Here is a 27,443-nt window from a genome sequence, read left to right as displayed (position 1 = left end):
AAGTTTAAGGGAGATCACACCCACTTTTTAAAAATGTTACATTACACTATCAAGGCAAGATAGATATAAATACGCAATTAAATCCTTTATTTTCTCAACGTTGACTTTTGCTGGCACCCAGTGTTTCTTCAAATAAAAGTATATATCTCTATATAAATTCCATTTCGTTCGGGGGTAGACTTTCTTCGAAGAGACTGGAAGAAACTCGGCTGTAATTCAGTGGCGGAACTAGAAAAAAAGGGCCACCCCGCAAAATTTTTTTTTTGGGCCCCATATATATATATATATATATATATATATATATATATATATATATATATATATATATATATATATATATATATATATATATATATATATATATATATGACCCTATATACGAAATACGAACATAGAATACTCAATACGGGCATGATCGCAATTTGAAAAATATTAAACATTCTTAGTTTTTGATTTTATTAAAACATGTTAAAACAACACATCAATTGTGTGAGTGCTATTGGTCTGTTTTGAAATTCTCTGTTTTAATGTCTGGCATAATGCTTCCTTAATATGGCTGGTAAGTGGGTCACCATCCAGTTCTACGGTTTTATTGAGCCGAGGAAGTGGTTGACAAGTCGGTCAAAAGAATATGAAGCATGAAAGCTTTGTATGTGTAATGGTTTCTCGCCTTATGTTTATTTTTATGTTTTTTTAGCATTTATATTATTAGATTGTAATACATTTCCTTTTTATACTATGTTATTCTTTATTATTTATTTTTTAAATAATAGGAGAAGTGATTGCTTTTTAATTTGTTTAGTGCAAATCTATTAAAAGTTTCTTAAGAGCACACATATTTGACTATTTAAAAAGGGAAATAAGTCATGGAAGTGGTTTGAACGGTTGCCTATCTTTCACACTACAAGTCATGTAGCCTACATATTTTTTTCCTTTACGAAACAGCGTGTGTTATTATTGTAGAACATAACTACTGTATTAGATCTTTTTGTTACTAGAAAATTATTTTTTTAACTATTAAAAAATTGATTATGGTCGGCCATGGGCCCCTAAACGGCCTGGGCCCCCCCGCATTGCGGGGTCTGGCGGCACTGTAGTTCCGCCCCTGCTGTAATTAGGTGAGAAGTCAAACGGCCGTGTAATATATTGAGAATTGTGAAGTCAAGGGAACTCACTCTTCTTGTATTAGTATTATATTTATGTTGTTTTTGAGTGATGCCCCTTGTATTATTGTTTTGTACTTCCTGTTCCTGTTTCCATCATGGTGGCTGAGGCCCAATAAAGTTCTATATACAAACAGCATGGTTTCTATTGTCAGTGTTTCAATCTACCTCAGGCCGAAATATAATGTTTAAAACATGTTTCTTTAATTCATTCAAAGTCGTTTGATGCTTTATCAAACACTAAGGACCGGTACTCTGCTGGTATAAGTCTCAACTCTCAAATAGAAAACACAACTATTTTTTTAAACATAATTTTTTATTTTAGAGAAGTAGTTTTCTCAAGCCAGATTAAGCTTACAATACACAGAACATTGTCAAATGAAATCATACAAATGTATGCTCACATATGGTACATATTGGCATAATTCCTCCTTGTACAAAGACACAGCTATTTTTTTTTCTCCATACAAAAGTCAATTCAACTTCAACTCACTGTTTTAGTCAGCAGTACAGACCATTTTGCCATTTAGTTTACAACTACAAGTGATACAAGTGTAGGACAATGGATTTGTTTTTGGTTTGTTAATTTAGTTTATTAGTAAAATAAGCGTCAATATGCTACTAAAGCATGACCAGGTAAACCATTTGGTAAAAAACATCAGACAAAACTTGTCACTTGTATGTACTGACAGCTGACAGTTTTCTCATCTTTGAGTTCCTTAAACATACAAATGAGAGAAGTAAAACACATGTATACAGTAGTAGGCTATCAGCAATACTAATTAATATTATAGATTGTATTTGATAGACGAAAACAATGGAACACGCACGATACTTAAATTTGGAAGTAGCAATCGGCAAGTGATTTTGTCATTGCTTCAATTGATATAGTTTCGGTAAAGTGATTACATTACTAATCTAATGATGAAATTCATATGAAAAATAGCACCATCAAATAAATCCTTTTAAAAAGTTTACTGATATTTTTTGCTGTTACCCATTAGAGGCACACACCGGTACATTTTCTCCTGTTGAAAAAGACTTTAGCAACGCCATTATAAAGTTAGCTCGACAGGCGACAGCTGACACAAAAACTTTTGTGACTTTTTTTCCGATAAAATTTTTCCATTGTGACTTTTTTTTCCTAGCAAAAACTGACTTTTTTTTCTGTTTTTTTTTCCTGTGACTTTTTTTCCCCGTTCACCCTACTACTCCCCTACCACCACGACCCTACTACCACACTACTAGTACCACCACCACGACTACACTACCACACTACTAGTACTACCACCACGACTACACTACTAGTACTTACTCTGTAATTATGGCCAGCAGATTGGTAAACATGTTTATGCTTGTTTTTTCTTCTAAATAAATCATAACCTAGTTGTACTCTATAACTTATAACTACAACCAACGTCTCTGTAGTATTGTTAAATACCAATCTTTGGGCAATATCTCATCCTTTTGATTATTTTCATTAATTTCTTTTAAAATGGAGCCAATTAATGAATGATTTGATGTGCACGTTTATTATACTATAACTCCCCTTTCGTGCCCTCGTATTATTAGAGGCGTAGCGGCCCTTCCCGGCGCCCGGGGACAAACTTTTAATTTGATTTTCCAACCCATTTTGGCGCCCCCTATGGACAGCGCCCCAGGCGACCGCCTAGTTCGCCTTATAGGTAGCGCCGGCCCTGACAATACCCAAACTTGATATGGCACTGGTTTCCCGCGTTCGTTTTATTCATATGGATTTTTGTAATTATATTATTCATTTTCAATCAATTCCTTCTAAAACTTAATCATTGCTATGTATACCCTTATTTTACTAATAACTGAGAGAAGAATCGCTTTTTAATTTGCTTATTACACAATTGAATTGAGCTTTATCATGGGATCCTATTAGACAGTTTGGAGAAGGGCAATAATTCATGGAAAGTTTTAAGGTTGAACACCTTCACACTACAGTTCGTGTCATGTTATTTTTTTAATTTACAAAACTACTAGTCTACCATGGTGCAAAACAAATGTATTTTAGTCGGATTCCGGAACGGTCTGCCCCCCCCCCCCCTGGTCTGGCGGTATAATAGTTCCGCCCTTGACGGAATTTAAACGTCTTCATCTAACATTTGAGAGTGTGTAGAACTCAAAATGTTGTAATGTTCTAGTTCAGGGGTCTCAAAATTTTTCAGCCCGAGGGCCCATTAGCTATCAAATATAAGATCGGGGGCCAGAGTTTCTTCCAGGCATCTTCTTCGTGGTGGGGGAGCCCCCCCCCCCCCCCCCCCCCCCCCCAAAGAACGTCTCTTGAATGAAGGAACTTTGAAACAAAAGTTGTAATATTAGGTAAGTCTCCCTTAGGCAAAAGTTGTAATATTAGGAAAGTCTCCCTTAGGCAAATACTCATAAAACCCACCCGCCCTTATTTTAACTTGTCTCTAAGGCAGAGGCGTAGCGAGGGGGGGGGGGCATATGTCCTCGGGCGCCGACCTTAGGGTGCGCCAAAATGGGTTGGAAAAACAAATTGAGAGTTCGAGGGGGGTGTGCAAATCGAAAGTTTGTCCCCGAGCGCCGGGAAGGGTCGCTACGCCTCTGCTCTAATGAGGTCATTTGCTGGGCAACTGGCCACATTTTCTTCAATGGTAAATTGCACCCAATGTTACATTTTCGATTTTAAAAAAAAAATGTTTCCTCAGCCACCTCCAACAAACTTTTTTTTTCCGTGGACAAAACGACCTCGCGGGCCGCCGGCCGTAGTTTGGAGACCCTTGTTCTAGTTCTATAGAGCAGCTACCAATGATGGAACAGCTAAAGCTATACTAGTGACGGAACAGCTAAAGCTATACTAGTGACGGAACAGCTAAAGCTATACTAGTGACCAGAGTTTCTTCCAGGCATCTCTTCGGGGGGGCGAAGCCACCCCGAAAATTTTTTACCGCCCCCCCCCCCCCCCCCCCCCGAACGAAACTTATATAATTTATATAGAAAATATATACTTTTAACAGTGTCCGCCCCCCCGAAAAAAGTTTACCGCCCCCCCCGAAGATTTCAAGTGCCCCCCCGGAGAAAAAAGTCTGGAAGAAACACTGCTGGAACAGCTAAAGCTATACTAGTGACGGAACAGCTAAAGCTTTCAGTTAAATATAGTTGCCTATAAGAAACAAAACAAGCTGTTCATGCTAAAAAGCCACATTTTATTGGAGATACACTGAATCAGTGTGAATAAACTCTCTCATGCAGATATCAAGGTTATGGATGTCACGACAAACTTGTAGATCTAGGTGTCAAACGAGTGCCTTTAACAATAGTAGATGTTGAATTGCATGCACTTATTTGTTGAAGCTCGGGTGGAGATGTTCTACAACTGTAATGTGTATTGTGTAACACTGCTAACAGAGCTTTTTAAGCAGGGCTAAACCTAAACTTTTGAATTAAAAGGGCTAAAACTAAACTTTTGAATTAAAAGGGCTAAAACTAAACTTTTGAATTAAGCATGGCTAAACTTAAACTTTTGAACTAAGAAGAGCTAAACCTAAACTTTTGAACTAAGAAGGGCTAAACTTTAGAACTAAGAAGAGCTAAAATTTTGAATTAAGCAGGGCTAAACCTTAACTTTTTATGCAGGGCTAAGAGTTAACTTTTCCTGCAGAGCTTTAGAATAATAGGTGATCTACAGATAATCAGGAGGGAAAGGGGAAACTATCAGTGGGAAATATCTGTTGTTTTATTTTAAACTTACAATGACTAGGAATTTTTTTAAAAAAAGGAAATGCGCTAATACCAGCCAACAAAGGAAAAAACAACAACAGAAAGTGAGAAGAAAAAAAATGAGGCTACACCAAGAGAAAGTGACATGTAATAATATTAGAAGCATACCAACTATACCAAGAGAAAGTGACATGTAATAATGTTAGAAGCATACCAACTACACCAAGAGAAAAAGACATGTAATAATATTAGAAGCATACCAACTACACAAAGAGGAAGTGACATGTAATAATGTTAGAAGCATACCAACTATACCAAGAGAAAGTGACATGTAATAATGTTAGAAGCATACCAACTACACAAAGAGAAAGTGACATGTAATAATGTTAGAAGCATACCAACTACACAAAGAGAAAAAGACATGTAATAATGTTAGAAGCATACCAACTACACCAAGAGAAAGTGACAAGTAATAATGTTAGAAGCATACCAACTACACCAAGAGAAAGTGACAAGTAATAATATTAGAAGCATACCAACTACACCAAGAGAAAAAGACATGTAATAATGTTAGAAGCATACCAACTACACCAAGAGAAAGTGACAAGTAATAATGTTAGAAGCATACCAACTACACCAAGAGAAAGTGACAAGTAATAATGTTAGAAGCATACCAACTACACCAAGAGAAAGTGACAAGTAATAATGTTAGAAGCATACCAACTACACAAAGAGAAAAAGACATGTAATAATGTTAGAAGCATACCAACTACACCAAGAGAAAGTGACAAGTAATAATGTTAGAAGCATACCAACTACACAAAGAGAAAAAGACATGTAATAATGTTAGAAGCATACCAACTACACCAAGAGAAAGTGACAAGTAATAATGTTAGAAGCATACCAACTACACAAAGAGAAAAAGACATGTAATAATGTTAGAAGCATACCAACTACACCAAGAGAAAGTGACAAGTAATAATGTTAGAAGCATACCAACTACACCAAGAGAAAAAGACATGTAATAATGTTAGAAGCATACCAACTACACCAAGGGAAAGTGACAAGTAATAATGTTAGAAGCATACCAACTATACCAAGAGAAAGTGACATGTAATAATGTTAGAAGCATACCAACTACACCAAGAGAAAAAGACATGTAATAATGTTAGAAGCATACCAACTACACCAAGAGAAAGTGACATGTAATAATGTTAGAAGCATACCAACTACACCAAGAGAAAGTGACAAGTAATAATGTTAGAAGCATACCAACTACACCAAGAGAAAGTGACATGTAATAATGTTAGAAGCATACCAACTACACCAAGAGAAAGTGACATGTAATAATGTTAGAAGCATACCAACTACACCAAGAGAAAGTGACATGTAATAATGTTAGAAGCATACCAACTACACCAAGAGAAAGTGACATGTAATAATGTTAGAAGCATACCAACTACACCAAGAGAAAGTGACATGTAATAATGTTAGAAGCATACCAACTACACAAAGAGAAAGTGACATGTAATAATGTTAGAAGCATACCAACTACTCTGTTGGGTGACTGGGTTCGACACCGTTGGCATGCAGCGTGAAGGTTTCCTTCAAATACAAAACATCATGGCAACTAGAGAAAGAGCTCAGTCCATCAAACTATTTATTTACATAAAGAAAGTACTTTGTTTTCCTCAGTGTGCTAATAAATATCTAACAAGCACATGTGCTAATAAATATTTGTAACAAGGACTAAGTATGAACATCTTTCTCTAGTTGCTGTGGAGTACAGGTTGCATACTAAATGTTAATCAATGGAATACTTACTTGTGAGTCTGCCCAAGTTGTTAATTTAGTTAGGAAGAAGAAAACAATGAATTAAATATTGTTAGACATAAATGATAAAATGTTAGCTTTGACATGCTAGAAAACCAATTTTTTAGTATACTAAAAGAACAAAATTAAGAAAAATGTGACTTTAATTAAGTGTGAAAGGAAAAAGTATTAAAAACAAGTAATTGTAGCTGTGCGAGCAAAACTAAATTAAAAACAATGCAATTTTTAGTATGCTAGAAAAATACATTAAAAAATTAAATCTTTAATGTACTAGAAAAACCCATTTTAAAAATTATTTTTTTTAATTGGAAGAATAAAATGTTAGTGTAAACTTAATGTGGCCAAATCGCATAGGCGATCAATGTCCATTTCAAGTAGTTTGGACAGGGTAACTACAAAATTATATAAGTACAAAGTGAGGGTCTAACCCCTTTCCAATTCTCAATAAGTAAATCAAAATGTTTCTTAATACACATTTGTGACTTTTTTTCTTTTAAATTTTTTCCTTTGTGACTTTTTTCCTAGCAAAACTGATTTTTCTCTGGGTTTTTTTTCTGTGACTTTTTTCTGTTTTTTCCCCCCTGTTCACCATTTCCAGCACTAGCTTAGTTTCTGGGTACATGAGCTTTGATTTTCATTATAAAATGGCTGAATATTTTCTCAGTATTTTTACTATGAAAATGCCTGTCAGAAGCTGCAGATGGTCCCGCTAGATTTGAAAATGAACCAAGGGCTCTTTATTTGATTTAGTCCAGTGGGAAAATAAAGAGATGACTAGACATTATGTTTGTGGCCTTCATTTTAGTCATTGAGAAATTTAATTTTGATTTTTGTGTGTGTAAATTTTGATCGACTGGTATGTCTTATTTTTACTGCTATTTTGGGAGTGAGTGCAAAGTGAAAGTCATGAATTAAAAAATTTCTGGAAAATCACTTTTCAAAACAAGCTTCCAGTACTTATAAAGCTATATATTTTCTAAAAGACAATATCTTCTAGTATCTAAAAGTGTAGTTGTTTTTTTTTGAACAACTTATGGGGGTTATAGGGTGGGTTGAATACAGATGTTGAGTAGTCTAATTTTACTCATCCTTAAAATATCAAGGTCAATATCTGCACACACAAGATAAAAACAAATCATTTTGTGTATCAAAATAAAATGTATACATGTAAGGGTCTCTGATTACATTCAACATACAGTTTGACATTTTGAACAAACATGAAAAACTCTTAATAAAGTGGCTTGTTGCCATAGAACAACTGCATTTGACTTTGAGGGTTCAGAAAAAATACAGTAAGAATTAGGTAGATCTCTACCAGTTAATGCATGGGTTGTACCCTGACTTCATGGCTAATTCAGGAAGATGCAAAGTGGCAGTTTTGGGAGGATGGAATGGTAATGGATGGATGCCAAGAGGCAGTGTATTGAAAAATGGGGTGGTAATGGACAGATGCAAAGAGGCAGTGGATTGAAAAATGGGGTGGTAATGGACGGATGCAAAGAGGCAGTGGATTGAAAAATGGGGTGGTAATGGACGGATGCAAAGAGGCAGTGGATTGAAAAATGGGGTGGTAATGGACGGATGCAAAGAGGCAGTGGATTGAAAAATGGGATGGTAATGGACGGATGTAGAGAGGCAGTGTATTGAAAAATGGGGTGGTAATGGACGGATGCCAAGAGGCAGTGTATTGAAAAATGGGGTGGTAATGGATGGATGCAAAGAGGCAGTGTATTGAAAAATGGGGTGGTAATGGGATGCAAAGAGGCAGTGTATTGAAAAATGGGGTGGTAATGGGATGCAAAGAGGCAGTGTATTGTTTTAGCGCTGGCGTAAGAAATTTCTCTGTTTGGCATCTTACAGAAACTTATAGTTATATGTTAACTAGACCAGTTTTAGCGCTGGCGTAAGAAATTTCTCTGTTTGGCATCTTACGGAAACTAGAACGCCGCTCTCTGGCCTTCTGTGATGCCATGGCCTTCTGGGAGATTTTGTTTCTGTTTCTGATTGTCTTTTGTTCTTCACGTTCTTTCTCCTGCAAGAAACCAAACATTTCCCATCAACAACTTCAAAACTTGAAAGGGGATATGCTTCTTTTTTTCTATTTTGTACATTTAAGATTTTAAGCCTTTAGACTACTTTTACCATGTTTGGCACATAAAAGTATATAACAGCAAAAGGGGGTCTGAAAACTATTTCAGTCATCATAGAAATTAAAAAACAACATTAGGCCTGTCAGAGAGTACAAATCGTGTTACCCTCACTGTCTGTCTCTAGCCTATAAAAGAAAATGTTGCTCTCACTGTCTGTCTGTAGTCTATAAAAGAAAATGTTGCCCTCACTGTCTGTCTGTAGTCTATAAAAGAAAATGTTGCCCTCACTGTCTGTCTGTAGTCTATAAAAGAAAATGTTGCCCTCACTGTCTGTCTGTAGTCTATAAAAGAAAATGTTGCCCTCACTGTCTGTAGTCTATAAAAGAAAATGTTGCCCTCACTGTCTGTAGTCTATAAAAGAAAATGTTGCCCTCACTGTCTGTAGTCTATAAAAGAAAATGTTGCCCTCACTGTCTGTAGTCTATAAAAGAAAATGTTGCCCTCACTGTCTGTCTGTAGTCTATAAAAGAAAATGTTGCCCTCACTGTCTGTCTGTAGTCTATAAAAGAAAATGTTGCCCTCACTGTCTGTCTGTAGTCTATAAAAGAAAATGTTGCCCTCACTGTCTGTCTGTAGTCTATAAAAGAAAATGTTGCCCTCACTGTCTGTCTGTAGTCTATAAAAGAAAATGTTGCCCTCACTGTCTGTCTGTAGTCTATAAAAGAAAATGTTGCCCTCACTGTCTGTCTATAAAAGAAAATGTTGCCCTCACTGTCTGTCTGTAGTCTATAAAAGAAAATGTTGCCCTCACTGTCTGTAGTCTATAAAAGAAAATGTTGCCCTCACTGTCTGTAGTCTATAAAAGAAAATGTTGCCCTCACTGTCTGTAGTCTATAAAAGAAAATGTTGCCCTCACTGTCTGTAGTCTATAAAAGAAAATGTTGCCCTCACTGTCTGTCTGTAGTCTATAAAAGAAAATGTTGCCCTCACTGTCTGTCTGTAGTCTATAAAAGAAAATGTTGCCCTCACTGTCTGTAGTCTATAAAAGAAAATGTTGCCCTCACTGTCTGTAGTCTATAAAAGAAAATGTTGCCCTCACTGTCTGTAGTCTATAAAAGAAAATGTTGCCCTCACTGTCTGTCTGTAGTCTATAAAAGAAAATGTTGCCTTCACTGTCTGTAGTCTATAAAAGAAAATGTTGCCCTTACTGTTTGTTGCCAGCGTATCATCAATGCCCTTTCTTTGTCACCAAAAGGCACGGAGTACTTGATCATCTGCAGACGTCGGCTTTCTGTGGTCACTGTTTGTTCCACAGCTAGGACTATGTTTGCCCACTTTAAAAAAATGTCACAAAACCAGTTAAATACCACCTACCCTTCTAAACATGTCAAATATCACCTGCCTGTCTAAACCTGTCGAATACCACCTACCTGTCTAAACCTGTCAAATACCACCTACCTGTCTAAACCTGTCAAATACCACCCACCTGTCAAATACCACCTACCTGTCTGAACCTGTCAAATACCACCTACCTGTGTAAACCTGTCAAATACCACCCACCTGTCTAAACATGTCAAATACCACCCACCTGTCTAAACCTGTCAAATACCACCCACCTGTCTTAACCTGTCAAATACCACCCACCTGTCTAAACCTGTCAAATACCACCCACCTGTCTAAACCTGTCAAATACCACCCACCTGTCTTAACCTGTCAAATACCACCCACCTGTCTAATACCACCCACCTGTCTAAACCTGTCAAATACCACCCACCTGTCTAAACCTGTCAAATACCACCCACCTGTCTAAACCTGTCAAATACCACCCACCTGTCTTAACCTGTCAAATACCACCCACCTGTCTAAACCTGTCAAATACCACCCACCTGTCTTAACCTGTCAAATACCACCCACCTGTCTAAACCTGTCAAATACCACCCACCTGGCTAAACCTGTCAAATACCACCCACCTGTCTAAACCTGTCAAATACCACCCACCTGTCTAAACCTGTCAAATACCACCCACCTGTCTAAACCTGTCAAATACCACCCACCTGTCTAAACCTGTCAACTACCACCCACCTGTCAAATACCACCCACCTGTCTAAACCTGTGAAATACCCCCCCCCCCCCCCCCCACCTGTCTAAACCTGTCAAAAACCACCCACCTGTCTAAACCTGTCAAATACCACCCACCTGTCTAAACCTGTCAAATACCACCCACCTGTCTTAACCTGTCAAATACCACCCACCTGGCTAAACCTGTCAAATACCACCCACCTGTCTAAACCTGTCAAATACCACCCACCTGTCTAAACCTGTCAAATACCACCCACCTGTCTAAACCTGTCAAATACCACCCACCTGTCTAAACCTGTCAAATACCACCTACCTGTGTAAACCTGTCAAATACCACCCACCTGTCTAAACCTGTCAAATACCACCCACCTGTCTAAACCTGTCAAATACCACCCACCTGTCTAAACCTGTCAAATACCACCCACCTGTCTAAACCACTCCTTCTGTGTGTTTGTGACCAGCTCATAAGTGCGGCCCATCATGGCAATCAGCATGTTGACCAATAGTAGAGTCACCAGGATCATGTAGACAACAAAAATTACCTACCAGATTGGGAGCATTAGAAAAATTATTGGATTGATTTCAATGGTTTTAATATAAATATTGAAAGTGATTATTTACAATTGTATTAAAATGAATATAAAATGTCTTTAATTGATTGAAAAAGTGTTCAACTACCATAAAAACATAGTTCAAGATTTATCTAACTTTTAAAAATTGTAATCAAAATGAAGTTCAATGTATTATTCTAAGTTTGTTCTATTTATGGGATTAGAATGTATGATAGTCAAAATATCTTTCAAACATTGAATGGACTAAAATAAGAATTTAGAAGGCGGGGATGGTTAAAGCAAAGACTATCTTTGTCGATTCTTGATACAGGTTATATAACCCAAGTAAATACAATTCTAAACAACATGACATTTGGTAACACCAGTGGCAGACATGACATTTGGTAACCACAGTAAATGGCAGACATGACATTTGGTAACCACAGTAAATGGCAGACATGACATTTGGTAACCCCAGTAAATGGCAGACATGACATTTGGTAACACCAGTGGCAGACATGACATTTGGTAACCATAGTAAATGGCAGACATGACATTTGGTAACCCCAGTAAATGGCAGACATGACATTTGTTAACACCAGTGGCAGACATGACATTTGGTAACCATAGTAAATGGCAGACATGACATTTGGTAACCACAGTAAATGGCAGACATGACATTTGGTAACCCAATAAAATGACAGACATGACATTTGGTACCAACTTTGATGAGATGACTAAAAGGCGAGGGCAAGAGAGCAAATTTTTGGTAGAGGTCATCAAAGGCTCCCACTGACATGGCAAATATCCCCAGTAAAGCATTGAAGGGCTGGGAAAACACTCCATTCATACAGCGAAATGGGATGTACAACGCTGGGAAACAAACCAAAAAACAAGCACAAAAAATTAATTTTAAAAAGCACACAAAAAATGTAACAAAGTATTAAAAACTGTAACAAAGTATTAAAAAATGTAACAAAGTATTAAAAAAATGTAACAAAGTATAAAAAAATGTAACAAAGTATTAAAAATGTAACAAAGTATTAAAAATGTAACAAAGTATTTAAAAATGTAACAAAGTATTAAAAAATGTAACAAAGTATTAAAAAATGAAACAAAGTATTAAAAATGTAACAAAGTATAAAAAAATGTAACAAAGTATAAAAAAAATGTATAAAAGTGTAATAAAAAAAACAAGCAGCACATCAAGTCTAAAATTGTCACAAACCTCTACGCAAGGAAGTTCTGGCTAGGACATGGGTAATGGGCTAACTTTAATTGGGTAATGGGCTAACTTTAATGGGCTAACTTTAATTGGGTAATGGGCTAACTTTAATTGGGTAATGGGCTAACTTTAATTGGGTAATGGGCTAACTTTAATTGGGTAATGGGCTAACTTTAATGGGCTAACTTTAATTGGGTAATGGGCTAACTTTAATTGGCTAACTTTAATTGGGTAATGGGCTAACTTTAATTGGGTAATGGGCTAACTTTAATTGGGTAATGGGCTAACTTTAATTGGATAATGGGCTAACTTTAATTGGCTAACTTTAATTGGGTAACTTTAATTGGGTAATGGGCTAACTTTACTTGGGTAATGGGCTAACTTTAATTGAGTAATGGGCTAATTTTAATTGGGTTATGGGCTAACTTAAATTGGCTAACTTTAATTGGGTAATGGGCTAACTTTAATTGGGTAATGGGCTAACTTTAATTGGGTAATGGGCTAACTTTAATTGGGTAATGGGCTAACTTTAATTGGGTAATGGGCTAACTTTAATTGGGTAATGGGCTAACTTTAATTGGGTAATGGGCTAACTTTAATTGAGTAATGGGCTAACTTTAATTGGGTAATGGGCTAACTTTAATTGGCTAACTTTAATTGGGTAATGGGCTAACTTTAATTGGCTAACTTTAATTGGGTAATGGGCTAACTTTGATTGGGTAATGGGCTAACTTTAATTGGATAATGGGCTAACTTTAATTGGGTAATGGGCTAACTTTACTTGGGTAATGGGCTAACTTTAATTGAGTAATGGGCTAATTTTAATTGGCTTATGGGCTAACTTTAATTGGCTAACTTTAATTGGGTAATGGGCTAACTTTAATTCAGTAATGGGCTAACTTTAATTGGGTAATGGGCTAACTTTAATTGAGTAATGGGCTAACTTTAATTGGGTAATGGGCTAACATTAATTGGCTAACTTTAATTGGGTAATGGGCTAACTTTAATTGGGTAATGGGCTAACTTTAATTGGGTAATGGGCTAACTTTAATTGGGTAATTGGCTAACTTTAATTGAGTAATGGGCTAACTTTAATTGGGTAATGGGCTAACTTTAATTGGGTAATGGGCTAACTTTAATTGAGTAATGGGCTAACTTTAATTGGGTAATGGGCTAACTTTAATTGAGTAATGGGCTAACTTTAATTGGGTAATGGGCGAACTTTAATTGCGTAATGAGCTAACTGTAATTGAGTAATGGGCTTACTTTAATAGACTCTTATTGACCCTAATTAGATTCATTTAATTGATTCTGACCATTTAACTTCACAGCTCAGCAGAAAATCACTACAAACTAAAACATGTAAAATTCTGGCGTGGATAGAATATATATACTTTTATAAACTATGTTGATATCCTTTTATAAGGGGCTAGTTTCCATATTTGCTGTTAGTTTTCAAATCTAGGGATGACAAAAAATGTGCTACAATGCCAAGCATTTTTCAACAATTATCATAGGAGTTGTCAGCAACTATTGGAACACTTAATTTTCAAGTAATGGATCGCCATGGCAACAGGTGTAACTGATGGCACAGGTTAGTTAGACAACACCTTTACAACATCAAAGTTTGAACAAGTCTAGTGGGTAAAGACAGACAGTCGAATTGAACATCTTCCATACTTTGGCAAAGTTTGTAAACCTGGAGCGCCCAAACAGGTCATAGTAGTCACCAAACTGGCCAAGGGACATGACTACCATTCCCATTATGGAATCAATGGCATTGTTAAATGGATCTTGGTTGTCCCTCATAAATATGATATACATGGCTGAAATATATAGGCAAGAATAAATATGCTAGATGTCTGAAATATACAGGCAAGAATAAATATGCTAGATGTCTGAAATATATAGGCAAGAATAAATATACTAGATGTCTGAAATATATAGGCAAGAATAAATATGCTAGATGTCTGAAATATAGAGGCAAAAGTTCATCAATTTAAACTATAACAGCACCATATGTATGACATCCCAAGTCTTGAGCTGCATAAATCCATGACAAATAGTGAAGTCACATGTACAAGCAAGGTGTTGCTTGAAAACATTCAAGTAACCATCTATGTTTCTCTCTATGTAATGCTCAAATGTGTATGACATATGAAACTTGAATATACTAAAATGTGTATGACGTATGAAACTTGAATATACTAAAATGTGTATGACGTATGAAACTTGAATATACTAAAATGTGTATGACGTATGAAACTTGAATATACTAAAATGTGTATGACGTATGAAACTTGAATATACTAAAATGTGTATGACGTATGAAACTTGAATATACTAAAATGTGTATGACGTATGAAACTTGAATATACTAAAATGTGTATGACATATGAAACTTAAATATACTAAAATGTGTATGACGTTTGAAACTTGAATATACTAAAATGTGTATGACGTATGAAACTAGAAAACATTCCAGTAACCAGTTGTTTCTCTATTAGCCTAAAGTAAGTTTGAGCCCTTACCCTGTGAAAAGCCTACAATGAAGACCACATAGATGATAAAGAACTGCAGCAAATCTTTCCTGATCATGTTGTAAATCATCACAACAGAAGGTCCCACAATGCGAAAACCTCTGAAATCAAACAGCTTTTAGTTCAATAGATCATTCAAGGGAGGGAACTAAAAAACTACTAAAAAATTGAGAAATTCTTCCCAATGTAGTTGAGTTGTACCTGCAGAAAAACAGAAAGTAGGGAGAGGTGCACAAGACGGCCAAGACACCAACGACATCCTCAAACTGGTGGGCACACGTGGCTCGGCCTGGCAACATCAACACAACAAAGATGCAGGACATCAGGAATAGAGTCTTCGCTGGGGCTCCCGTCTGTCAGATACATCAACACATTTTTATATGGGCCCCCTGTCAGATACATCAACACATTTTTATATGGGCCCCCTGTCAGATACATCAACATATTTTTATATGGGCCCCCTGTCAGATACATCAACAGATTTTTATATGGGCCCCCTGTCAGATACATCAACACATTTTTATATGGGCCCCCCTGTCAGATACATCAACAGATTTTTATATGGGCCCCCTGTCAGATACATCAACAGATTTTTATATGGGCCCCCTGTCAGATACATCAACAGATTTTTATATGGGCAACCTGACAGATACATCAACAGATTTTTATAAGGGCCCCCTGTCAGATACATCAACACATTTTTATATGGGCCCCCTGTCAGATACATCAACAGATTTTTATATGGGCCCCCTGTCAGATACATCAACACATTTTTATATGGGCCCCCTGTCAGATACATCAACAGATTTTTATATGGGCCCCCTGTCAGATACATCAACAGATTTTTATATGGGCCCCCTGTCAGATACATCAACAGATTTTTATATGGGCCCCCTGTCAGATACATCAACAGATTTTTATATGGGCCCCCTGTCAGATACATCAACACATTTTTATATGGGCCCCCTGTCAGATACATCAACAGATTTTTATATGGGCCTCCTGTCAGATACATCAACAGATTTTTTAAGGTGAACAAAAAATAGCAGCACCATGTATAGCCACACGTGTGACATTACACATTGCCTGACCCACATGATGTGTGACATCACATGATGTGTGACATCACATGATGTGTGACATCACATGATGTGTGACATCACATGATGTGTGACATCACATGATGTGTGACATCACATGATGTGTGACATCACATGATGTGTGACATCACATGATGTGTGACAACACATGATGTGTGAAATCACATGATGTGTGACATCACATGATGTGTGACATCACATGATGTGTGACATCACATGATGTGTGACATCACATGATGTGTGACAACACATGATGTGTGACAACACATGATGTGTGACAACACATGATGTGTGACAACACATGATGTGTGACAACACATGATGTGTGACATCACATGATGTGGTATACTGACCAACGTTGAGAAAAAAACTTTAAAGCCCTGATGGTAGATCTCCTTCAAGGCCAGGAAAATGTAGATGACAGCTGAGATGAGGACAACTACTTCCAACACCATCCGCACCTGCAGACAGACACCAGCAGCTTAAACACACATCAATTCTTCTAGGCTAATTAATTGTTCTAAGCAAATTAATTGTTCTAAGCTAATTAATTGTTCTAAGCAAATTAATTGTTCTAAGCAAATTAATTGTTCTAAGCAAATTAATTGTTCTAAGCAAATCAATTGTTCTAAGGAAATCAATTGTTCTAGGCTAATTAATTGTTCAAGGACAAATCAATTGTTCTGGGGGGGGGGTCCTGTAAAAGTAGGCAACTACTTACAATGTCCTCTGTCCTGTAAGGCATGAGCAAGTAACAAGGGTTGGCAGTCTGGTTGGCCTGACAGTAGCTGAGGGTGACATTCTGGTTAGGTTTTGAACACAGGTCCACACCTGGACGCAGGGCGAAGGCCGTCACAAAACAAATGAAGTAGCAGATGAAGAGAAAAAATCTGCGGTAGAATCTGAAAAAACACAATTATCTCCCCTTTATTAGTTTCTATTAGGGCAGTGGTCAGTCTGTTCTAGGCCAGTGGTCAGTTTCTAACACATCTTACAAACATATACAACCTGCCCCACCCACAATGTTTTCCTCCATACCTGAAGCTAACAAATGTTTCCTTCCATACCTGAAGCTAACAAATGTTTCCTTCCATACCTGAAGCTAACAAATGTTTTCTTCCATACCTGAAGCTAACAAATGTTTTCTTCCATACCTGAAGCTGACAAATGTTTTCCATTTTTCTTGCAGGAGTTTGACAATGACACCATCCATCATGTCGAGGTGACCTTCTAGGTTCTGGGGAGGAAGAAGTCAGAAAGCTCAGTCCCATGACCCTCATGTGGCCAATCTCAGACCCATGACCCACATGTGGCCAATCTCAGACCCACATGTGGCCAATCTCAGTCCCATGACCCACATGTGGCCAATCTCAGTCCCATGACCCACATGTGGTCAATCTCAGTCCCATGACCCACATGTGGCCAATCTCAGTCCCATGACCCACATGTGGCCAATCTCAGTCCCTTGACCCACATGTGGCCAATCTCAGACCCACATGTGGCCAATCTCAGTCCCATGACCCACATGTGGTCAATCTCAGACCCACATGTGGTCAATCTCAGTCCCATGACCCACATGTGGCCAATCTCAGTCCCTTGACCCACATGTGGCCAATCTCAGACCCACATGTGGTCAATCTCAGACCCACATGTGGTCAATCTCAGTCCCATGACCCACATGTGGCCAATCTCAGTCCCATGACCCACATGTGGTCAATCTCAGTCCCATGACCCACATGTGGTCAATCTCAGTCCCATGACCCACATGTGGTCAATCTCAGTCCCATGACCCACATGTGGTCAATCTCAGACCCACATGTGGCCAATCTCAGTCCCATGACCCACATGTGGTCAATCTCAGTCCCATGACCCACATGTGGTCAATCTCAGACCCACATGTGGCCAATCTCAGTACCACATGTGGCCAATCTCAGTCCCATGACCCACATGTGGCCAATCTCAGTCCCATGACCCACATGTGGTCAATCTCAGTCCCATGACCCACATGTGGTCAGCCCATGACCCACATGTGGTCAGCCTATGGACCACTGACCTACGCACTAGCCACTGACCCCTTTGACTATTAGATGTAGAGCAGAATCCATGTTGATTTCCCCTGTTCTGGATATGGTATCCACATCTGTTAATGGATACCCAAAAAATCTCAGTCCCATGACCCACATGTGGTCAATCTCAGACCCACATGTGGCCAATCTCAGTACCACATGTGGCCAATCTCAGTCCCATGACCCACATGTGGCCAATCTCAGTCCCATGACCCACATGTGGTCAATCTCAGTCCCATGACCCACATGTGGTCAGCCCATGACCCACATGTGGTCAGCCTATGGACCACTGACCTACGCACTAGCCACTGACCCCTTTGACTATTAGATGTAGAGCAGAATCCATGTTGATTTCCCCTGTTCTGGATATGGTATCCACATCTGTTAATGGATACCCAGCGGATGTCACGTTACAGAAGAGCCAGTAAACTTCCCTGACCATCTCCAGAATATGCTCAAACATCTGTCAAATAATGTGGTGCTGATGTTATAGGCTGATGTTATAAGATGGACTGATGATGTTATAAGATGGGCTGATGATGTTATAAGATGGGCTGATGATGTTATAAGATGGACTGATGTTTAAAAAAATCTAGTGATGAGGTAATAAGATGGGCTGATGTTTAAAAAAATCTAGTGATGAGGTAATAAGATGGCCTGATGTTTAAAAAAATCTAGTGATGAGGTAATAAGATGGGCTGATGTTTAAAAAACTCTAGTGATGAGGTAATAAGATGGGCTGATGTTTAAAAAAATCTAGTGATGAGGTAATAAGATGGACTGATGTTTAAAAAAATCTAGTGATGAGGTAATAAGATGGGCTGATGTTTAAAAAACTCTAGTGATGAGGTAATAAGATGGGCTGATGTTTAAAAAACTCTAGTGATGAGGTAATAAGATGGGCTGATGTTTAAAAAACTCTAGTGATGAGGTAATAAGATGGACTGATGTTTAAAAAACTCTAGTGATGAGGTAATAAGATGGGCTGATGTTTAAAAAAATCTAGTGATGAGGTAATAAGATGGCCTGATGTTTAAAAAAATCTAGTGATGAGGTAATAAGATGGGCTGATGTTTAAAAAAATCTAGTGATGAGGTAATAAGATGGGCTGATGTTTAAAAAAATCTAGTGATGAGGTAATAAGATGGCCTGATGTTTAAAAAAATCTAGTGATGAGGTAATAAGATGGGCTGATGTTTAAAAAAATCTAGGGATGAGGTAATAAGATGGGCTGATGTTTAAAAAACTCTAGTGATGAGGTAATAAGATGGACTGATGTTTAAAAAAATCTAGTGATGAGGTAATAAGATGGACTGATGTTTAAAAAACTCTAGTGATGAGGTAATAAGATGGGCTGATGTTTAAAAACTCTAGTGATGAGGTAATAAGATGGCCTGATGTTTAAAAAAATTCTAGTGATGAGGTAATAAGATGGGCTGATGTTTAAAAAACTCTAGTGATGAGGTAATAAGATGGGCTGATGTTTAAAAAAATCTAGTGATGAGGTAATAAGATGGACTGATGTTTAAAAAAATCTAGTGATGAGGTAATAAGATGGGCTGATGTTTAAAAAACTCTAGTGATGAGGTAATAAGATGGGCTGATGTTTAAAAAACTCTAGTGATGAGGTAATAAGATGGGCTGATGTTTAAAAAACTCTAGTGATGAGGTAATAAGATGGACTGATGTTTAAAAAACTCTAGTGATGAGGTAATAAGATGGGCTGATGTTTAAAAAAATCTAGTGATGAGGTAATAAGATGGCCTGATGTTTAAAAAAATCTAGTGATGAGGTAATAAGATGGGCTGATGTTTAAAAAAATCTAGTGATGAGGTAATAAGATGGACTGATGTTAAAAAAAATCTAGTGATGAGGTAATAAGATGGGCTGATGTTTAAAAAAATCTAGTGATGAGGTAATAAGATGGGCTGATGTTTAAAAAACTCTAGTGATGAGGTAATAAGATGGGCTGATGTTTAAAAAACTCTAGTGATGAGGTAATAAGATGGGCTGATGTTTAAAAAACTCTAGTGATGAGGTAATAAGATGGACTGATGTTTAAAAAAATCTAGTGATGAGGTAATAAGATGGGCTGATGTTTAAAAAAATCTAGTGATGAGGTAATAAGATGGCCTGATGTTTAAAAAAATCTAGTGATGAGGTAATAAGATGGGCTGATGTTTAAAAAAATCTTGGGATGAGGTAATAAGATGGGCTGATGTTTAAAAAACTCTAGTGATGAGGTAATAAGATGGACTGATGTTTAAAAAAATCTAGTGATGAGGTAATAAGATGGACTGATGTTTAAAAAACTCTAGTGATGAGGTAATAAGATGGGCTGATGTTTAAAAACTCTAGTGATGAGGTAATAAGATGGACTGATGTTTAAAAAACTCTAGTGATGAGGTAATAAGATGGGCTGATGTTTAAAAAACTCTAGTGATGAGGTAATAAGATGGGCTGATGTTTAAAAAAATCTAGTGATGAGGTAATAAGATGGACTGATGTTTAAACAAATCTAGTGATGAGGTAATAAGATGGACTGATGATGTTATAAGATGGGCTGATGTTTAAAAAAATCTAGTGATGATGTTATAAGATGGACTGATGATGTTATAAGATGGGCTGGTGATGTTATAAGATGGGCTGATGTTTAAAAAACTCTAGTGATGATGTTATAAGATGGGCTGATGTTTAAAAAAATCTAGTGGTGATGTTATAAGATGGGCTGATGTTTAAAAAACTCTAGTGATGAGGTAATAAGATGGGCTGATGTTTAAACAAATCTAGTGATGAGGTAATAAGATGGGCTGATGTTTAAAAAAATCTAGTGGTGATGTTATAAGATGGGCTGATGTTTAAAAAACTCTAGTGATGAGGTAATAAGATGGGCTGATGTTTAAAACACTCTAGTGATGAGGTAATAAGATGGACTGATGTTTAAAAAATCTAGTGATGAGGTAATAAGATGGGCTGATGTTTAAAAAAATCTAGTGATGAGGTAATAAGATGGACTGATGTTTAAAAAAATCTAGTGATGAGGTAATAAGATGGACTGATGTTTAAAAAATCTAGTGATGAGGTAATAAGATGGGCTGATGTTTAAAAAAATCTAGTGATGAGGTAATAAGATGGACTGATGTTTAAAAAAATCTAGTGATGAGGTAATAAGATGGGCTGATGTTTAAAAAAATCTAGTGATGAGGTAATAAGATGGGCTGATGTTTAAAAAACTCTAGTGATGAGGTAATAAGATGGACTGATGTTTAAAAAAATCTAGTGATGAGGTAATAAGATGGGCTGATGTTTAAAAAATCTAGTGATGAGGTAATAAGATGGGCTGATGTTTAAAAAAATCTAGTGATGAGGTAATAAGATGGGCTGATGTTTAAAAAAATCTAGTGATGAGGTAATAAGATGGGCTGATGTTTAATAAATATAGTGATGAGGTAATAAGATGGGCTGATGTTTAAAAAACTCTAGTGATGATGTTATAAGATGGGCTGATGTTTAAACAAATCTAGTGATGAGGTAATAAGATGGGCTGATGTTTAAAAAACTCTAGTGATGAGGTAATAAGATGGGCTGATGTTTAAAAAACTCTAGTGATGATGTTATAAGATGGGCTGATGTTTAAACAAATCTAGTGATGAGGTAATAAGATGGGCTGATGTTTAAAAAACTCTAGTGATGATCTTAATTTTACTCACATCTCTTTTGGCTAGTTTAGCAGCTAAAGTCAGGGGAGTTAAATTCTGTCTGTTCTTTATATCAAGTCGTCCCCCCTGACTATAAAGTAGGTCAAACATTGGCTGAAAGAGAAACATGCACATTCCAAATGAAATCAAACTTAATGAAGCTAATCTGTTCAGCACGTTGCTGTCTAAATACCAGCAGCATTTCCAAGGACATTTTTTTAAGCAAGAAAACATGCTTACAACATTTTTAAAGGCAGAAAATGTGCCTACAATATAAAGGAAGAAAATGTGCTTTAATAATAAAAATATACTGAAGAAATAAACTATAAAAACTAGACTCACAAACTTTTTTATTATGTAGCTACATGTTTTTTTTTTACTGAAATATCACATGGTTATTTAAAAATTTCTCAGTTTTTTTAACATTTAAAATATTTAGTCTAGTATGTATTTTTTACATTTAGTATCCCACTAAAGACTTTTCAATTTTGCACATTTTATAGGTATTTGTAAAAAAATACTTTGAATGGTCAAAAAAGGCCAAATTCTGTTACTCGACAGCAGTTAAAAAATCATCTCGGTGATAGTTTTCAATTGGTAAATGAAATATATTGAGTAATATCAACAACTATAAACATAATGCATAATTAGAGGGCTTAAAATCTACTTTTTAATGGTACCAACCTTATAAAAGCCCTTTTTATTATCGAAACTATGAAGTGAAAAGCTACTATATTTGGGCTACATGGAGGAAAAAGGCGTTTTTTACGGAAGTTTGACATACTTAGAGTATAAAGAAAGAAAATGTGCTTACAGTAAAAAGAAAGAAAATGTGCTTACAGTAAAAAGAAAGAAAATGTGCTAACAGCATAAAGAAAGAAAATGTGCTTACAGGAAAAAGAAAGAAAATGTGCTTACAGGAAAAAGAAAGAAAATGTACTTACAGGAAAAAGAAAGAAAATGTGCTTACACTAAAAAGAAAGAAAACGTGCTTACAGTAAAAATGAGAGAAAATGTGCTTAGAGTAAAAAGAAAGAAGATGTGCTTACAGTATAAAGAAAGAAAATGTGCTTACAGTAAAAAGAAAGAAAATGTGCTTACAGTAAAAAGAAAGAAAATGTGCTTACAGTAAAAAGAAAGAAAATGTGCTTACAGTAAAAAGAAAGAAAATGTGCTTAGAGTAATAAATGTGCTTACAGTAAAAAGAAAGAAAATGTGCTTACAGTAAAAAGAAAGAAAATGTGCTTACAGTAAAAGAAAGAAAATGTGCTTACAGTAAAAAGAAAGAAAATGTGCTTACAGCAAAAAGAAAGAAAGTGTGCTTACAGTAAAAAGAAAGAAAATGTGCTTACAGTAAAAAGAAAGAAAATGTGCTTACAGTAAAAAGAAAGAAAATGTGCTTACAGCAAAAAGAAAGAAAATGTGCTTACAGTAAAAAGAAAGAAAATGTGCTTACAGTATTAAATGTGCTTACAGTAAAAAGAAAGAAAATGTGCTTACAGTAAAAAGAAAGAAAATGTGCCTACAGTAAAAAGAAAGAAAATGTGCTTACAGTAAAAAGAAAGAAAATGTGCTTACAGTAAAAATGAGAGAAAATGAAAAGAAAAAAGAAAGAAAATGTGCTTACAGTAAAAAGAAAGAAAATGTGCTTACAATAAAAAGAAAGAAAATGTGCCTACAGTAAAAAGAAAGAAAATGTGCTTACAGTAAAAATGAGAGAAAATGAAAAGAAAAAAGAAAGAAAATGTGCTTACAGTAAAAAGAAAGAAAATGTGCTTACAATGTTGTCATAGATGACCAGCATGTGCATGACGGTGTTTCCATTTAAATCCTGCAGGTTGGGGTTGGCGCCTTTAGCCAGCAGCAGACGCACACATTCCTCTTGGTTAAGACAAGCAGCAAAACTCAATGGGTAGTCACCCCAGTACACATTCCTAAACAGTTCAAAACTCAATGGGTAGTCACCCCAGTATACATTCCTAAACAGTTCAAAACTCAACGGGTAGTCACCCCAGTACACATTCCTAAAAAGTTCAATACTCAATGGGTAGTCACCCCAGTACACATTCCTAAAAAGTTCAATACTCAATGGGTAGTCACCCCAGTACACATTCCTAAACAGTTCAAAACTCAATGGGTAGTCACCCCAGTACACATTCCTAAACAGCACAAAACTCAATGGGTAGTCACCCCAGTATACATTCCTAAACAGCACAAAACTCAATGGGTAGTCACCCCAGTATACATTCCTAAACAGCACAAAACTCAATGGGTAGTCACCCCAGTATACATTCCTAAACAGCACAAAACTCAACGGGTAGTCACCCCAGTATACATTCCTATACTAATTTCAAAACACATCTCACTCACCCCCCCCCCCATAATTAGTCTGTAATTATCTAATCACCCCCACAATTTGTATGTCCTAGTCCACCCACCCCCCCCCCCCCCCATAATGTGTATGTCCTAGTCCACTCACCCCCCATAATTGGTATGTCCTCGTCCACTCACCCTTCATAATTAGTCTCCTTGCAGACATTGACCCACTCATGGTCTAACGAGTCTGTGCGGGACCCCTTCTGGTCATCTGGTGTAAAAAAATTGCCACAAACCCTGGCCTCAAAGTCCACGCCCTTGTCCAGCAGAAACTTGACCATGGCTGGATCTTCGTTGACAATGGCTATATGTAGCAGGTTTTCTCCTAGGGAGTACAAGGGGAAGGGCTCAAACTTTTCCTTGGTCTACATGGAGAAGGTTTAAACTTTTCCTTGGTCTACATGGGGAGGGGCTCAAACTTTTCCTTGGTCTACATGGAGAAGGGCTCAAACTTTTCCTTGGTCTAGTCAGACAAGACAAAACTACCTCTCTAATATAAATGTCATTCATCATCTTAGACAAGACAAAATACCATAGTATTCCTCTCCAATATAAATGTCATTAATCATCTTAGGATAAAACATAAGCAGTCTCTTGGCCAGGTCAGCGTGGGCTTGTGTAGAGTTGAGCAGACAGAGGTGAAGGATTGTCTCCCCTACAGTTCCCCTCTTCTCAATATCCCAACACTGGAACCTTGACTTATGGTCTGTAATAATAGTGAGATGAGTTGACTGTAACAATAGTGAGATGAGTTGACTGTAACAATAGTGAGATGAGTTGACTGTAACAATAGTGAGATGAGTTGACTGTAACAATAGTGAGATGAGTTGACTGTAACAATAGTGAGATGAGTTGACTGTAACAATAGTGAGATGAGTTGACTGTAACAATAGTGAGATGAGTTGACTGTAACAATAGTGAGATGAGTTGACTGTAACAATAGTGAGATGAGTTGACTGTAACAATAGTGAGATGAGTTGACTGTAACAATAGTGAGACATGTGTTCTGTAACAATAGTGAGATGAGTTGACTGTAACAATAGTGAGATGAGTTGACTGTAACAATAGTGAGATGAGTTGACTGTAACAATAGTGAGATGCGTTGACTGTAACAATAGTGAGATGCGTTGACTGTAACAATAGTGAGATGAGTTGACTGTAACAATAGTGAGACATGTGTTCTGTAACAATAGTGAGATGAGTTGACTGTAACAATAGTGAGATGAGTTGACTGTAACAATAGTGAGATGAGTTGACTGTAACAATAGTGAGATGAGTTGACTGTAACAATAGTGAGATGAGTTGACTGTAACAATAGTGAGATGAGTTGACTGTAACAATAGTGAGATGAGTTGACTGTAACAATAGTGAGATGAGTTGACTGTAACAATAGTGAGATGAGTTGACTGTAACAATAGTGAGATGAGTTGACTGTAACAATAGTGAGACATGTGTTCTGTAACAATAGTGAGATGAGTTGACTGTAACAATAGTGAGATGAGTTGACTGTAACAATAGTGAGATGAGTTGACTGTAACAATAGTGAGATGCGTTGACTGTAACAATAGTGAGATGCGTTGACTGTAACAATAGTGAGATGAGTTGACTGTAACAATAGTGAGACTTGTGGTCTGTAACAATAGTAAGACATGTGTTCTGTAACAACAAAGATTGAGTGAGACTAGGGTTTCTGTAACAATGGTTTTCCTCACCCCCTCCTTGTTTGTACAATATATCATCCATCTGCATGATGTTGTCTATAGTCGCCTGGTCCTGAGCTGATTTCTGTTTGCTTTTACTGGCTTTGATGCCACTCTTCTGACGATCTTTATTCCTCATCTTGACAAGATCAAGGACTGGGATATTCTTTCCTTTACCACCATTGTACAGAAATGGCTCAACATCCCGTTTGATTCTCTCATCAAGTTCTTGCAAATAAAAACAATCAGATTTGTACCAATGTTTCAGGTGGAGTATATTAAAAATAAAATTATTTTTAATCAACTACAGACTTCATGGTGCACCATCAATATGGCCCAGGACAAAAGTGCCCCCGTCAACATGACCCCAACAAAACAACCCAGTCAAGATAGCCATGTCAAAATTGCCTCAACATTTTTGGCTCCTGTCAAATTGGCTCTCGACAAAATTACTCCGACATATTGGCTCCAGACTAATTAATCATAATATTGGCATAAATGTAACCATTTTGTCGAACCCACCAACCATATGCAATTTCTACCTCTATTAATACTATAGCCTATTTTATATGCCAGAATGAATCATTTTTCATGAACAAACAGCAATTCATAAACAAATTGAGCCCTTAACAAAAATAAAATAGTTCATTTCTTCATATTCTCAAATAATATCTGGCTAGTCACTAGTGTATCCTGTTGAAAATTAATGATATTGTGGGAACGTTCTCACCGGGATTCAAAGGGTCGACTCGAAATATCATCCAAATCTAAAATAAAAGCTAATCGAAAAACAACTTCTTTCTAAAATAATTTTTAAAAATCTAACCAGTAAAGTTCTTAGTCCATCTTGCAACTTTAGTCAACTCAACCAGTTCGCCTCCTCCTTTTAAATTTACAAATTGATATAATTTTCTAGCGTCAGTATCTCCCTGATTTTTTACACCACTTGCAACTACTGACGTATTTCCCATTTTGATTAGCCTAATAAAATTTAACTAATTTCAACTTATTTGACTTGATTAATGATTGGCCATTGAATTATAAATCCAAAAACTAAACCTTCGATCCTTTTATTTTTAACAGTTAGATCTAGATTTAGATCTAAATCGTTAATCAAATCTAATCGGATGACTTTTATTGCAAATTTATTCTAGATCTAGATCTAGACTAGATTTAGAATCTAGATAGATCGAGATCAAGCTCGGTGCAGCGCCATTTTGATGCTCATTAAAATCCAAACAACATGTCCTCCCCTAGCAGCAGTATCGACATTTTCCTATTGAGCATAGTCTACGTTTCTTTCCGGACTTA

General features: G+C 36.7%; 1 protein-coding gene across 1 annotated transcript; it reads right to left on the bottom strand.

Moving 5' to 3' along the window:
* Window positions 1-1,483: 1,483 nt before the first annotated feature.
* On the bottom strand, window positions 1,484-27,347 carry LOC131937822 (transient receptor potential cation channel subfamily V member 5). Its single transcript, XM_059295486.1, has 17 exons — window positions 26,959-27,347; window positions 26,145-26,360; window positions 24,965-25,138; window positions 24,568-24,757; window positions 23,837-23,990; window positions 22,069-22,170; window positions 18,672-18,821; window positions 17,447-17,529; window positions 17,014-17,194; window positions 16,646-16,753; window positions 15,394-15,545; window positions 15,184-15,293; window positions 14,333-14,478; window positions 11,302-11,418; window positions 10,006-10,131; window positions 6,423-8,739; window positions 1,484-1,881 (listed from the first exon to the last, which is right to left on the bottom strand). Exons 1-16 carry the CDS (start codon window positions 27,101-27,103, stop codon window positions 8,578-8,580), a joined length of 2,316 nt encoding a protein of 771 aa, XP_059151469.1. The 5' UTR covers window positions 27,104-27,347; the 3' UTR covers window positions 1,484-1,881; window positions 6,423-8,577.
* Between the last annotated feature and the right edge of the window lie 96 nt (window positions 27,348-27,443).

Source organism: Physella acuta, unplaced genomic scaffold, assembly GCF_028476545.2.
Source record: "Physella acuta isolate Inbredline_101_S28 unplaced genomic scaffold, ASM2847654v3 ptg000223l, whole genome shotgun sequence".
NCBI lineage: Eukaryota > Metazoa > Mollusca > Gastropoda > Physidae > Physella > Physella acuta.
Note: the sequence above shows the minus strand (reverse complement) of the source record. Positions and strands in the feature narration are given on the sequence as shown.